This window comes from Anastrepha obliqua, chromosome 4 (assembly GCF_027943255.1).
Source record: "Anastrepha obliqua isolate idAnaObli1 chromosome 4, idAnaObli1_1.0, whole genome shotgun sequence".
In the NCBI taxonomy this organism is placed as follows: Eukaryota; Metazoa; Arthropoda; class Insecta; order Diptera; family Tephritidae; genus Anastrepha; species Anastrepha obliqua.
This window is the reverse complement of record NC_072895.1, coordinates 56,415,156-56,431,703: the sequence shown is the minus strand read 5'-3', so window position 1 is coordinate 56,431,703 and position 16,548 is coordinate 56,415,156. Positions and strand designations below refer to the sequence as shown.

Below are 16,548 nucleotides of genomic sequence, written 5' to 3'. Positions count from 1 at the left end.
AGAATAACTACGAAAAAAAAAAATTCTTTCAGTTGATTACAATATTCTTTGAGAAATAACAGTCTTATAGGAGATATTCCGAAATAGACGGGAATCGATGAAATTCAGGGAGTGTGAATTTGAGAGCGTGGAAGTGAATTTAGAAAACCCGAAGATGTCAGACAGGTTTTATTAAAAATTAGAGACAATATATGAAGTTTTTTAATATATATAGTTTATTGTATTGTTTTTTTATAAAACGAAAATGGCAAAATTTTGTCGAGATTAGTTTATTTCAAATGGCTGGCTTTGTGAGGGCCCATTTGGTTGAACAATCAAATTCGTCCCTTGTGATGCCATTGCACCGGAAAAAAGGGAGAGAGGACAGGAAAAAGATGAAGAAAACTGTCTAAAAAAATTGATTTAATATTTATTTGGTTTGACAACATTTTTATTGTGGATTTTATTATTCGTTAAATTTCACCTTTTATTGAAAAATAGAAAATTATAGAGATTAATAATTTGGGCCAGTAGTGCTTGAGCTCGAAACGTCGAGTATGAGAAAACGTTTTTTTATATTAGCGGTAGCCCATTTCCGGGTATATCCGCAAACTTCCGTGTGTATTTCTGCCTTGAAAAAAGCTGCTCATAAAAAACCATCTGCCGTTCGTAGGCGACATAAAACTGTAGACCCCTTAATTTATGGGGAAACATCGAGGCGCATACCGCAAATAGGAGGAGTAGCTTGGCCAAAACACCCCAACAAAGGGTGTAAGCTAATTTTATAGCGTGGCGCACCGCGGTTTTCCTACAACGCTGGCCAACGCTCACTACACTAACGGCAGGCCGCTCGTATACAGCTTCGTGCACGTAATTTCACTAATCACCTTTCATTGCAAACAATTACTTTATTATTACTTCTAAAAGAATTTATTATTCTTACATTTTATTTTTATTAACTCTGTGTCGCACTTTGCCACACTGTTCAGAAACGCACGAAATTTGCCTATCAGCGGTTGAAATACTAAAAAATGTACTGGTATTTGAACTTTAGTATTTGAGGCGTTTGTCTTGTTGTGGTTAATGCCGCCACACTTACGACAGTTCGATGACATTTGTTTTTAGATATAGATACGAACTTGTTTATTTATCTTATTTTTATTTGAATTTTTGTTTTTTTTAGTTCTTTTACTTGTAATTATTATAATAAATTTACCACAAGTACGCTAGTGTCGCGACCCTGACGACAAGAACAGTAAAAGGAACTAAACACGCAAATTGTTGAGGAAAAAAAATTGAAAAGAAAAAAATATTAAAAAAATTATTTGAACTTAAACAAGCGGCACATGCTTAAACTGCGTTTTTTCTTACTGTGAACCTCTAACATTTAACGCATTTACGAATGTATGTATGTATGTATTTACACACATATATGTACATATTATCTTTCGCTAAGCCGCTATGTGCTTCTAACACCGTTGTCTTTATTGTTTTTTTTTGTTGTTTGGTAATTACTTACATTAAGTTTAGGGTACAGTTGGCTGACAAATTTGTTTGTAAGTATTTATAATTTATTTTGGGCTACAGCACTTTTAAAACATTTTTAAGTGACAACTTTACAATTTATCTATTGCCCACACATTAACGCACATACATGCATACTTATGCACATAGGCTTGTACTACACATGGCATGCTATAATTATGTACATATGTATGTGCATTAAATGCTACGGTATTTGCCATATCCAGTAGTTTATAATTACGAATTTCACTGAATTTACCCAAAAGAGTCATATGTTTGTGCTCCCAAATACATATTATACAAATCACATACAATTGGGCTCCTGAAAACTTCTGTTCGCCTGCCAAGGTGTGGGCGTGCGTCTCTCTGCAGTGCTGCCTACTGTTGGCTGTTGACTGTTAACTGTTGACTTGTGACTGCCTCTCGTATTTTGAAACTTGGCTTTTACACACATGCACACATACATACACACATGTAAGCTTGCTGTTTTGGTTTACTGTGTTGGTGTACATTCAAGTACTTTGGCGTTGATAATTGTGAGGTCAAGTGTCGTTGTGCTTAACTAACTACATTTTGTAAATATTTTTTTTTGTTTTTTGTTTTTGTTGCTTTTTTGAATTGGGGCAAATAAATTAAAAATTTTTAAATTGTGTAGATATTAAAAATACAATAATTTGTATGGTGTCGCAATAACACAAAAATTGTTCGCACTAATATCTGTCCTAAAACGCTTATGACTGCAGTGAAAGTCAGAAAGACAAGGGACTAGTTATGTACCAATACAGTATTTTAAAACCAACTGCGTAAAAATGTGGTTGCAAAAATGTTCTTGCCCTAACCACTATTAATTCGTAGCCCTCCTCTACATCTCGTTTCAAAATTATCAACATACCACAATTTTTTTTATTTAAAAATTTGGTCCGTGCTACTACAAATGCCATTAACATACAGTGTAAACTTTGTAAAAAAAATTTCCAAATTTTTTCAAACTTTCTTCTTCCATATAAAAACAATTCCAGCACCTATTTTACATGGAAAAAAGGGCGTAATACCTCAGCGAAAAGAAATTGTCAAAAATCAACGGAATTTTGTAGTCTCTTTAAATTTACACCTTGTGCTATTCAATGGAAAATTCTTCATACCTTGGAAAATTCTAAAAATTCGAGTTGAAAATTTTAAGTTAAGTAAGGACTTTTATTTAGTTTAAGGCTTGAACGATTTATTGGAATACTTTGTAAAATTCTCTTCGACTAATTTTTTAGCTCCAGAGCGTGCGGAAATATTGCGTGGACACTTACGACCTTGATCAACTATAGGCTAAGCTAATATCTCATTTCGTATTGTAAAGCTTGTGCACGTATAGTATTTTAATACTGCTTTCAGGCGTGTAGCTAAAGTAGTATCAAGTGGTAATCGGAAAGACTTAAACGAAGTTTTAGCCAAATAAAATCACTTATTTATTAATGTATAGGCCACGAGTTATGATACGATGACCTAATGTTGATTCAAGAGCGTTCAATGCATCGCATATTTGATCAGAATACCACAAAAAAAAAAGTTGTGGTTTAATGCGCGATAGTGCGCCATTTCAAAGATCGATACATCTCACCGGATTTTCGACTAGAAATCATATTGATATACGGTCTAATATTATTAATATTACCTTGTCGAAACACTGTATTTACCCATTACCGAAAAGCATTTGTGTATGTAAATGGGTTTTTCAATAAGAACAACTATACATACATGTGTATATGGCTGAATCATTTTGAATAGGCCGGGGTATTATACTTGAACACCCCAGGTTTCAGGCAAAGATACCAATTACACGCGAAACCCAAAACAATTTGGATAGATGGAAAAATGGTGAAAGAAGAAGGATATTACGAGGTTTACTCCTCCCAAAACTTCCCTGACTCTTTAGTAATTCTTAGAAATCTGTTGAGTGACAAAAAATGCAACTGAAATTTATATAACTGAATATTTCTAACCTAAAAATGGATATTTTCAGTATAGCAATTAATGGCACAAAGATATTTCTTTGTAATGAAGAAGAGCTACGATCACTCGGCTACAATAAGCATCAAATATTTGTATTTATCTGTTAGCCCCATTGTCTCTCGTGCTATATGTTGCACTCCTGGATTGTGGCCCATGTTCGTAGCTCCTTTTTTTCAGCTTGACGTGGTAAGAGAACTACTAGGGATGACCGATATGCATCGATGCACCGAACATCGATTAGTTTTCGATACTTCGGATGCATGGAATCAACAAATTGTACATAGTTTCACAAACATTTAAATGTAAATTTTTAATTAAAAAAATTTGTTAACCGCACATCTACACCACATTTCTGTCACTTAACTTTTTTAAGGCAATCTGTAGGTGTAGATTTTTCAGATTTGTGCCAGAATTGTAGGAGATGAAAAATGATTTTATTTTTTTTACTTTTATTGCGTTTGGTTAACCATTTTATAAGTGGTATTTCAATTTTTTTTCTGCTCGTTAACGTAAAATTATTTTATGATAATTTGAGTGTTTTGTATGAAAATGGGGCCAAAAAAGAAAATCGTACATCCCTAGGAACTATCACCCTATTCGGATTTTTCATGATGCCTTCAATTAATTTGAAAGTGGCGAGACTGCATCATCCAACGGTCCTTGTGCCTTTTGAAAACAAGGTCAGGGATGAACCTCACGGTTTCTTTACAAGCCACAGCTCCACAGTTCGCCAGTTGATAAGCCTTACTGGAAATGCCCCATTGTTAAAATACCCATTTGAATTCAAGCATATCTGAATAATTGATGAGTTTCGACTGTTTCTCAGTGCCTTTAGGGACGCCTGCGAAAATCTTAGAAAGTTCTATTGAATTTTTATTAAATAAGCATTTATGATTATTTTCAATTTCTTTTTCCCTGCTAAGCAAAACACAATCAATTACGAGACTACGGCAACGCTCGATAAATTGATTTGAAAATTGGAGTTCAAACTTAAATTGACTTATCAGTGGTAGTCATTATTTTAAAGGTAATATGAACTGGCGCTTGAGAAAACGAAAATGCGTTTACCGATAAGGTAACCTGTAAAGTTAGAGGTTAGCTGAGAAAAACTAATGATAAAAAAATATTCGGAAATATGGTTTTTTTCTTTATTAATTGAGGTATTTCTTCAAGATAAGTAAGGTTCATGAGCGCCTTTTCTACCTGTTATGCCGATTACTGTTTCCAAATAATATTTATATCCTCAGATAGGCGCGACGGTTCTTGTGCTACTAGTGGTGGCTGTCGTTTTACTTTCCTCTAAAGTTGGGTTTATAAATTTGTAAAAAGTTAAATTAATAAATACAATATACGATTTTATACTTTATGTGTCCTCGCGCCCTTTCTTCTTTGGGTGAAAATTTATGGCGCTTCATCTGACAGATTTGAAAACGGCCTGCAACGTAACCGGACTTAGCAAATCATTATTTTCTGAACCACATTGAGTTACACTATTAATTTAGAAATTACTTAAGTTCCAAACTGCATACCTTTACAACAGCCACTTTTATATAATATGCCAATTTTTTTTTTTTGTTTTATTTATTTATTTCATTATTTATTAATTTTATTCATTAATATTATTTATTGCCATAAATTAGTACACATTTACGTCTTTTTATTTTGATGATTTTCTTTCACATATCTTAGCACTTATAATGCGTATTCAATAATTGCTTCAGATTACTCACTTCCTTTGAAGTAAGGCTGCCAACATTTCGTAAAATGGCTTCAATCATGCACACATTTTTTCCACATTGCGTATAAAGTACATGCACACATACATACGTATACGTGTATTTAAAAAAAATCGACCATTTCAAACCAAATCGCACGCTAATTTATTGTATTAATTTAATTGAATTGTATGTTAGTCGGTATAGCTGCCGAAGTAAAAAAAAAAAAATGGGAAAATTTTAATATCGAAAACAGATGTTCATAACGGCTGCCGACCAATCAACGCGGCCCAAATGACTGCAACAAAAAAGCAACAGCAATATACCAAATATTAACAGACGGGCAAAAGTACAATGCGTTCGTCAATGGAGCCGTCAGTGGAAAGGCAATTAAAAATTGCTTGGGTGTTTTAAGATTGTTTTATAATTTATACGTTCGGTGCACGAAAATTTCACAGCTACTCACTTTAAGTTTAATGTGCATACATATACACATATGTACTTATGTACGTATTTATATCCTTTTGAATTCACTTATTTTTTAAATTATTTTCGATTTTATTAATCTCACAATCAATAATGCGCCATTCCGTATGCAAAATGTGGCATTTTGAAAAAGCAAACAAACCAAGGGAAGAAGTAAAGTATTATACTCATACATATATCTATGTAAGTATGTATGTGGATATGTATCTATATTTGTATGGATGCCTATGTAGGAATGTATGAATGTGTTTCGGCGAGGGTGTAAAGGGTTTTTAAAAGCTTAACTGTCAGTACACAAATCACCCAATCGAATGAGCGGTTGTGCTGGAATGCTTGGCTGGCTAACCATAATGACTGAAGCACTAAGAGAATTTTAAATCATTAAAAAAGATGGCGAATAAGAGGAGCACGAAAGAGGTAAGCAGGCATTAGGGAGATCCAAGAGCACTGTATGCGCCTATGTAGTATTTGGTGGATAAATCGCGAGAGCAGCAGCTGCCTTAAATAAAGCAGTCATCAACGCCATATTAAATATGTCTTCCAGCGCAAAGCCACAAAAACAAAACCAAAACATTAGTAAAATTATTAATCACCTAAAGTAGTGAAAAAAAAATATTAGCCAAAAAGCCTATCAAATCAAATTACATGAATAATACAAAAAGTATATAAAATCGTTACGGATGTGGTGTAAGAAAATTTGGAGTGTGTGCGCGATGGAGGTGTTGGGATTAAACATTTTTCTCATTTGAACATTTGATTGTGGGAGATCACAAGGAATATATGTATGTATGAAAGTATAAGTTGATTATCAAAATTTTCGACAGCTGAGATCAGCTAATTTGGAACCCTCCTTTTTGGGGCATATACAGTTTTGCCGAAGTCTTTCATTCCATTGCCATTCGAAATATCATACAATTCTGTCATTCTAAGGTCGTAGGATAGCCAGCGTTGACGTCCTATCTCCCGCTAAAATTGGATAATATAAATAGAAGCAGAAAGAGATAGAGAAAATATGTTTTTTTTTTCATTTTTATTATTATTACTTACATGAGAACTAATTATAAATAATTAATCAACTAAATACAAGCGCTGGCTAATATGGCCTTCGGCAGAAGTTATGTTACTTATAGGATTGTACAATGTGAGAGATCGATAGGCGTTTTTGAGTAAAAGTTCTAATTTCCTAAATTTTTTCCAACACTCACATCTTTTTATATCTAATCTATATCTATATCTATCTTTTTATATGTAAAGGCGAATTAGAAGCGCCATAAGCGGCTAACTTTTTAAAGGTTTTAATTTTTAAAACAATTTTAATCTTTCGCATGTTTCATCTCCCGCCCATTGGACACAAATCTGTGGAAATTAAAACTAAAATACTTTGGCTTAACTATTGCTTACCGTAAACTACTTATCTAGTGGCTTTTATGAGGAATATTTTAATTTTTAATCTAATCCAATTGCTATATAATTCGATTGCATCTTCTTGGTATACCGAGAATGAGGTGGTCAGACAAGCAAATATGCAAAATTATAAATTGGCTTGGGGCTGTCAAACATACCAAAGACATACATATTTCGAATTTTAGCAACTACTATCACGAAACATTGACTATAAGCTAGGCAAGTTACAAGAATAGGGATACCCTTTTATAATAACAATAAATCTGCGGCAGCTATCAGCTAGACGATAGCGAGAGCGTGGTCCATCATCTCCTGCACGAATGTTCCGGCCTAGCATTCTTATGTGGCAAAGTTATAAATAATTTTTTATGCGCTTTCAAACTAGAATACAACTTTTTCAGAACTAATGGATCATTCAATATTTTTTTAGGCTTTCCAACGCTCACAACATAAGTAGTGATCCTCTTAATATAATATATTTGTAGCACAAATATTTAAATTATTATAACCATAGGTCGATTATATTTCAATCTTCAACTCTCTCAAAATGTTTGTCCCGTCTTTTTGATCGTTTGATATGCAATTTGCCTCAATCGTTGGTATTTGGAACTCTACCGTTTTCCATGCTTCCTCTTCCAGCAGTTGCTAGCAGGATGCTATTCAGCTCTACTTCAACTCAAAACTAATCATGGCATTCCGTGTTCGATTCGTATTTGATCAAGCATTCTTCTTAGATCCTTCCTTTGGAAATCCCTTAAAATTTTCGCTTTCGCCTTAAGGCTGACATTTTTTTCTCAATATTTCAAATGAAGAAATATTCAAATTTGTATCATACTTTTAGGAGTTGAAACGAAATTATAATATCTCAACTTATCTTAGCATACTTTTCGGAAGTTAAGAATAATTTAATTTTCTGCCTTTACAAAGTGCTGCAACCCACTTACACCCACTAACTTGAAGCGCAAGCAACAAAAAAAACTATTAACATCAAAAGTCATTCAACTGCTTACTTAAGCTTGCCTCATGCGTCTGGTGGCTGCGGCGGCGCGCCTGTCAGTCAGCCAACCAGCGCAGCCAGCTAAGTCCATCGGCCTTATTCGCCGCTTAATGGATAAAAGATGAAAAGAATCAAAATTATTGAATGCGAGAATTTATGTGTTTTGTTTTTTCAAATAATTGAGTGCCATTGTACCCCAAAAAATTGACGTACCCACACATGCATACATACATATGTATGTACAATATTTATTATAAATGCATGTGTTTATGTACTTGTGTATGGTTTATAATGACATGCATTATTTGTTTTGAATTATTTTATTACTTTCAAGTGTTCTATTTTTTAAGTCCACACACAATTAGGTACAAACATACATATATCACGTATGTACATCAGCGATTGCGAAGTGGTTATTCTGATGTGCTTTCACTATGATTTTTTTCTATTTTTTGCTGTTTTAGTACTGCATACATCGAGCTGTTATGAAAATTTGTCTGAAAGCCTCCTTTTAATGGAAGCTGTTAAAAATGGTCAATCAGCATTTATTTATGTGTGTACGTATTAAATACGTTTCTATTCGTTGTTATAAACAAAATGGCTGCTTTCTGGTCATACTTTTAAACAGATTCAAGTATTTGTATATGTGTATGTATGTTTGTGTGTAGTTACTAATAATAAATACGCGTAAATAAATTCAATCGACTAAACAAACTAACCAATCAGCGTCGAGTCTCTTTTAAAAGCACTTAGAATGATTCTAACGAACTGGTCTGGTTGCTGTTTTATTAATGAGATTTTTGTGCGGTTGCTGTTGTACGATTGGTGGTATTTAATTGGCTATCAAGTGTGTATAGTACGTACATATGTATATATCTATAATATAAAATCAACAAAGTTATATATGTACATAACTGATTTTTTAAGATAGAAGAAGTGTACACATGGACATATGTATGTATGTGTATAATATATGATTCAGATGAATATCTATTTGTTTGCATTAATGCTAGAACTAGGATATCACACATTTTAGGCGTCATGCCTTTCGCAACTTTATTCAGATAACAAATCTTGCAGCTGAATGAAGCGGCAAAAATCCTAACGCCACACATTTTTTTTTATATACTGGTCTTTACCATATTCACTTATTCTTTTCAAAAAACTCATCATCTCTGTATATTTTTATATTTACTTTGTTTAAAAATCGAGTTCATTGATTCGAAAATGTCCCCAAATAATTAATCAGATTTTATGGTCTGACAGGCTTCGCATAAATAAGTGAATGCGACTTCAAAATATTTATGCACATATGCACATACATATGTTGGTATGTATAAGGGCTCTTATATATATATACATATATAAGTAAAATCCTGGTTCACACTCTAATGTAATACAATTGAAGGAGGGAGCGTGTCATTATTCTGTATTACAAAATTCTGGCTGAAAAAATTCTGTAAATTGCAAAAAAATGCTGCTTTTTAAAATTCTGCTTTTTTAAAATTCTGCTTTTTAAAATTCTGCTTTCTAAAATTCTGCTTTTTCAAAATTCTGCATGTTTAATGCGAAAAATTCTGCTTTATTCAAGTTTTGTGATTTTCGTCATACAAGAAGTAACAAAATAAACATTTATTACATAAATATATATACATATGTATATGTTTAAGCGATAACAATATTTTAGTTTAGCCAATTACAATATTTTGTGGAATTCTTTTTAAATATGTAGTGTGACTTAATTCATTTCTTTTCTTAATAATTCTTCGCAGCTATTCGTTTTTTTAGAAGAGTTCTACGCAAAAATACGGTGGATTGCGTAGCCGGAGTTGGACTGATGAGGGTTATTTTTTTGAAGCGCGGCCGAAGGCCGCCAACGCGAAAAGAAGTTATACGCAAAAATACTGTGGATTCTATCGAAACTGAAGAAAATATTATTATTATTATTATTATTATTTTTTATTTAATATCTCGAATAATAATAAAAAATAATAATAATAATAACGAGCCATTACCGCCAAAATAATGTATCCCACACCATAATCGATTTTTGTTTTGTTATCGAAATCGATAGTTCAACATCATTTGCATCATCTGCCAAAATTTCATGGTTGTAGATTAAACCGTTATGATTTTATAACAAAAACAATTTTAATGTAAATGCATATGGTGACTTGTTTACATTTTCTTTGAACGCTTGTGTGGGATACAATTAAATTCTCTTTTAAAAAAAATGAAACACAAGGGAAAAAAATAAAAAAAAAACACAATTTTTTGAGACTTTAAATAAAGATAAAGCTTTAGCAATATGTCGAAGGTATGAATTTGTTTTTTTTGCAAAATATGTTTTTGTTTTCAATTATTGGATATTTTTACAGCTCTCCCCTGGTACCGTATAGCGATTCAGATGAATCTTTCGTTGATTTAAATGGTTTGGAAAGTTTAAAAGAAGTCGAGGAGGAAACGTGTGTTGGGAAAAGGGGCTACAGAAAGCAAAAGAGAATACCTAAAAGGCTGCAAAAAGTTAAGAAAAAAAAATTACTCTTAAATATGGCTACTTTGATGAATCTGAAACCATAAATTATGATCTAGATTCAATTCCACGATCCAGACGAAACTCCGAAATAGTTTGTGAGGGACCTACTCAATTATATGATGATATATTAAACATTTCTTCTGCTAAATATAAGGATTTGAAAACTCTTTGCGATAGAAAAACTTTACCCGTAAAATTCCAACACGAGTATTTAAATTTAAAATGGGATGGATCTGTTAAAGATTTGCTACCTGAAACCGACCAGGAAGATAGTATTTAGCGTTCTTTATATATTTTTATCTATCGTTATTCAAGTTTACAAGATTTTAATATGAATAACATTACTTTAAATATATGAATTACATTACTTTATTTTTGTTTTATCGAATATACTAAGAAATGTATACATTTATATTTTTTTTAAATCAAATGTAATTTAATTTTAAGGACTAAGTAAAAAAATTAAATAAAAAAAAAACGGGAAGTCACTTCCTTAAAATAAATGTTTGTGTAACCCACACACTTTTTTAATAATAGGTTGCCAGAAGGAAAGCAAAAAAAATGTATCCCACAAAAACAACCCTTATGACGCAAATATCTATTTAAAATTATTAAAATTAAATGTATTACACACAAAAATATTTACATTATAAATTTTAAAATAATGGCTTTATTCAAACTGATTTAATTTAAAAAAAACCTTCCCCTGTAAAATTTCGAGTTTGTGGGATACATTTTTTCGGCGGTTATGGCTCGATAAATTAAATAATTACATTCCCCCTCTAACATTATATTTTAATACAGAATTTTGTAATACAGAATTTTGAAAGCAGAATTTTAGAAAGCAGAATTTTAAAAAAGCAGAATTTTAAAAAAGCAGAATTTTAAAAGCAGAATTTTAAAAAGCAGAATTTTGTTTTTAGAATTTTATACATACAGAATTTCGACACCAACCCGTTATCGCATTCCAAATGAAAAGAAATCATTGCACCTAGTACACTGCACTTTAGGATGCGATCGCTCAACTTTTTGCCCACATACATAGGGCTTTGTGGTAAAATATGTATATAGTATATTGTTATGAAACTAATGTGGAATCGCTATCTCACAAGTATTAATCACTATAAAAGTATGAACTGTTGGCTGTTAACAAAACAAGAAAAATCAAGAGCGAAAAACACGTCCGCACGCTTTAATTATATTTTTAATAACGATTCCACTGGATATTCAAACAAAAGAAAATGGAGCCAGTGTGTAAATTTATTCATAAAGATCTATTAAAGAATTTTACGATTTCAATAAACAAGCCCAAATTGACTTCCCTCAAAATGACTAATCTACTGAATCTTCTACCGAACTCAAATACAAGCAAGGCACTAACATTTTGTCTTCTTTCTTTACAGGTTAATAAACAATATTCAGCCACCGATTTGGAGGCTTTTATGAAAATCGCAGTCAATTGGCAAACGAATAATCACAATTTGCTGGAAGGTGTCGACATGAAAGGAGGTAAGAATTAATTTATGACCACTACGGAAAAACCAGCAGATTTATTGATGATTTTTTAACGTTTGCCTTAAGAGTACAACAATTGTACGCTCTTATAAAAAATTTTGCCTAAGCGATTAAGTTCTGCGGCTCTTACGATGCTCTCCTACATCAGGTTAAAGAAGTCACACGACAGCGAGTCACCCTGTCTGAAACCTCGTTTGGTATCAAACGGCTCGGAGAGGTCTTCCCCAATTCTGACGGCGCTGCTGGTGTTGAGCAACGTCATCTTGCATAGCCGTATTAGTTTTGTGGGGATACCAAATTTAGACATCGCGGCATACAAGTATCTCCTTTCGGTACTGTCGAATGCAGCTTTGAAATCGACGAAGAGATGGTGTGTGTCGATTCTCCTCTCATGGGTATTTTCGATATTCATGGGTATTTTTGGTCGATAGTAGACTTTCCAGGTCTAAAGCGACACTGATAAGGTCCAATCAGTTGGTTGACGGTGAGCTTCAGCCTTTCACACAATACGCTCGCTAGAACCTTATAGGCGATATTTAGAAAACTAATCCCGCGGTAATTGGCACAGATTGCAGGATCGCCCTTTTTATGGATTGGGCAGAGCACACTTAAATTCCAATCGGCAGGCATGCTTTCATCGGACCATATTTTGCATAGAAGCTGATGCATGCATTATAAAATAAATTCCATTTAATTTCGAAAAAAAAAATTGAAATTACCACAAACTGCTTTTTTTCGTAACAGCTTAAAGTAAGCTTTTGTTAGCCATCAAAGTGTACTTAAAAATTTGTTCACAAATGAAGAACATTTCATGGCGAGTCGAAAGTCATGATGCGCATATCGAGAGCAATGACAGTAGTATGTAGTGTGACCTACACAGCCTTCGTGTCCACATAGTCTCCTAATTTTATTCACCTGCAACTCTCAATCGGACTATAATATCTAAAAGGCATAAAATGTATTTAACCAATGAAATTGGATGCCCAAGAAACTTTGAAGAAACTTTTCAAAATTAGCCAGTTTTAGTCATAAAGGTTCAACTATGTTTTGTACTGATAGTTGAAACCAATACCAGTAGCACTAAGAAGGTTTAAGTCTTTAAGCCATAATTCGCGCCCTATATGTGAATTCCTCGTTATGTAATAAGTGATGTAGCCGCGAAAACATTATTTAATTTTATTACATTATTTACCTCATATTTAATTCCCACTTCCACAACTATTTTATAGAAATACAGCAATACATGAACAGTCCAGCAATGAACATGTACAAAAAGCGTGAACGCACACAGAATTGGAATCATCAGGAGAAGAAGTTCTTGCTCGATTTGTGCCGCAAAGATATGCGTATTATTGAAAACAAACGGCTCGATGCGGGCCTGACAGCGGTAAAGAATAAAGCTTGGAAGATAATTCACCAAAAATTCTCAAGTCAGTTTGGAACAGATCGTACCTGTAACCGCTTAAAGGAGCAATGGCGGCGCATGAAAGGTAGATGAGTGTAGTATACAAATTAATTGCCATTTAAAAATTAAAAAGTGAACAAATAAATCCACTGAAATTAAGAAATATAAATTACATGGTTGTTAAAAGCATAGTGGATTTAGAAAATTTATTTTTAAAATATGTATATCTCGCTTTTGGATTTTTCGCATAGTTTAATTTGCCTGAAGCTTTAAAAGAAATCGCATTATCGTTTACTTTACTTATTTATTTAAATGGGTTATTTCATTTACAACTTTTTTGGTTTCTAGCTTGCACGCGTAATGAAATTTTGGATTACAACAATCGATTGGCCAGATTTGGTGCAGAGGTTGCCGATCGCAAGAAGCCATCGCCGTTCACCTTCGAAGTGTGGGAATTCATGCAGGAGGCGAAGAAAGCATGCAAATCAGAAGCTTTGGATGGAATCGACTACTCAAAGATACCATTAGCGCTGGAGGAGGATTACGAGTATCGCGAGGATGAACAGAATGGCGAAGATGATCACGACATGGATGAGTTAGTAGAAATGCAATTTCAAAAATTTCAAACAATAGGGGTACTCACGCCAATTTCGTTACATTCACGGTTAGTTTTTCGACAATTAGGCAAATGTCTTTTGCTATGAACATTCCTTTTTGTCTTATTTCTGTTAATTCGGTAATGCTCTTTCGTTGGATTTATAAAATCAAATTATACGTAAAACTGCCAAATGACGAAGCAATGAGCTCTTGGTGTGAAGACCCCTAACAATTTTCACAGTTCTACTTTATACATATAAAATATTTCGTTTTACGCTCCTTTTACAGCAGTCGCACTCCACCACAGGAACTCTGTGATGTCGACATCAAAGAGGAGACTAATGAGACCTTCAACGACACCATCAACCACAATGAATCGCTGGCGATTGGTGAACGTCGGCTCTCCTCCTCGCCGAATGTCAGCCGCCTGAGCGCACACGACCTTGAACGCGCCAGCCTACACAGCCCAGCCGGCAATTTGGCGACGACTAGCGATCTCGCCACCTCCAGCTTTCTTACCCAAAATGGCGCTAGTGGCGGCGCAGCGGCCGGTGACATGGGCGCCTTTCAGCCCGCTTTCAACATGAGCAATATCTCCGCCACACTGGAAGCGTTAAATGCGTTACGTGCCGCACAATTCCCCCCCGCAGCCGCTGCTGCTGCTGCTGCCTTACAAAATAATTTTGCTGCCGCCGCCGCGCAACAACAACACAATCAACAGCAACAACAAATGTCACAATCAAGCAGTGAGCAACCACTGACAAAGCGTCCGCGCAGTTCGAGCGGCAGCGCCAATGGCGAAGAGGTGCTGCATGATTTGTCGATGAACGGCGCTGCCGCCGCTGCCGCTGCAGTATCAGTAAGCAATCCAGCAACCGCACAACTCGCTGGCAGTGGCGTTGGCATGAGCGTTGGGGGAGTTTCGACCAGCAGTACGCCCGAAATGCGATCTTTCATGGAGATGCAGAGCAAAGAGCATTTGCTGCGTATGAAAATACTCGAGGTGCAACTGCAGGCGGCCAAATATAATCGTGATCTTGTCGAGATCAATAAGACATTGGCATTGCAGAAGTTGCAGGAATTGGCTAGCAAGCGATTGACAAGCTAAGTTTGGTGAGCGGTGTAGGCGAAATAGCTGAAAAATTAAAGCAAAAAAATAAAAGTAAAAGAATATTCGGCAGAAGTATTTATGGGAATTGCTTGCAAAAAAGGACAGGCGTGCTTTACGAAGGTGGGCCGGCGAGTAAGCGAAAAAAAGGCAGCGGCGCCGCGTTGTAAGATGTGTTCGCGCGTACTTGAAGCTGCTCGTATTTTGGTTGCCTAACTACATTTTAATTTTTGTTTTACCAATCATTTAAAAAATTATATTAGTTTAGTGCGCTCTTTTTGTATAGAAACAACATTCCTGTTAGCGTCAGTTGAACACAAAACCTACTTTATTGTTATTAGAAATAGTATATTTTTTAATTGTTATTGTGTTTGATGTCACAAATTTTAAAGGAAGAAAAGAAATATAGAAAAATAATTGAAAAAAAATTTTTACTTAATTTTTGAAATAATTTTTGCCACAACAGTATTTATAAAAGAGTAGAACACAGAGAAGTTTTATAAAAAAATCTGGTAAGAAATCTTTAAAGAATAGTCAACGTAATAGCCCTAGCTCAGTGGTCACAAAACAATAAAGCAAAAAAAAAAAACAAAAACAACTTATAAAAAGTCGATAAAGAACTCTAAAACTATAAAAAAAGGTCAGATAAATGATTATTGGACTAAAAGAAATAAATGAAATACACTTGGAATGCTTAGAAAACATGCTGTAGATGTTGCATATTTTTGGGCGCCTAATGAATTAATCTCCATTTTTCCGACTAAGCATTGATTAGTTTAATGATCATTTAATTTAAGAACCACAGATAATGTAGTAGTAAATGAGTAGGCTTTAGAGAAGGTAAATAGCTGCGCCTCAATAAGTTTGGCCATTTAACGCGCCTAAAAGCCGTTGATTGTAAATTATAACAAAAGCACGAAGAAGTTCCAAAATTAAGCCCACTTTTAAGGGCTGTTGTAAAAAAAAAACAGATTCTTACGAATACACAAACGTGCCAAATACAAAACACAATTTAAACATTGAAAGAAAATAAAAATAATAAATGTTTTCTTATAAGAAAGCGGCGTAGAATAAAAATAACACTTAACTTTTGCTCCGTTCAAGATAACTGTACAGAAAGCAGCAGAGTGTTATGAAGCAGCTGCATATCGCAGAAATTAAGAGGAAAAAGAAAAATGCAACACATAAAACAAATAAATAAATAAAGATATTTTTGTACTTATAACATTTGAGTAGTCTATAAAATTAGTAGTTTAGAGAAATCAATGATAAGGTTAAACT

The 16,548-nt window shown here is 33.9% G+C and overlaps 1 protein-coding gene across 3 annotated transcripts in view; it reads left to right on the top strand.

The window, feature by feature from the left end:
- Positions 1–16,548, top strand: part of LOC129244759 (uncharacterized) — a 101,101-nt gene extending 84,553 nt beyond the window's left edge. For 2 of the 3 annotated variants that reach the window (XM_054882584.1, XM_054882582.1), the window contains 4 exons: positions 12,046–12,151; positions 13,387–13,647; positions 13,911–14,157; positions 14,448–16,546. In XM_054882584.1, the coding sequence (XP_054738559.1) occupies positions 12,046–12,151; positions 13,387–13,647; positions 13,911–14,157; positions 14,448–15,267 (1,434 nt within the window). In that variant the 3' untranslated portion in view covers positions 15,268–16,546. Of the gene's footprint in view, positions 1–12,045; positions 12,152–13,386; positions 13,648–13,910; positions 14,158–14,447 lie in introns of all 3 variants that reach the window. The other variant, XM_054882583.1, reaches the window with a different exon arrangement.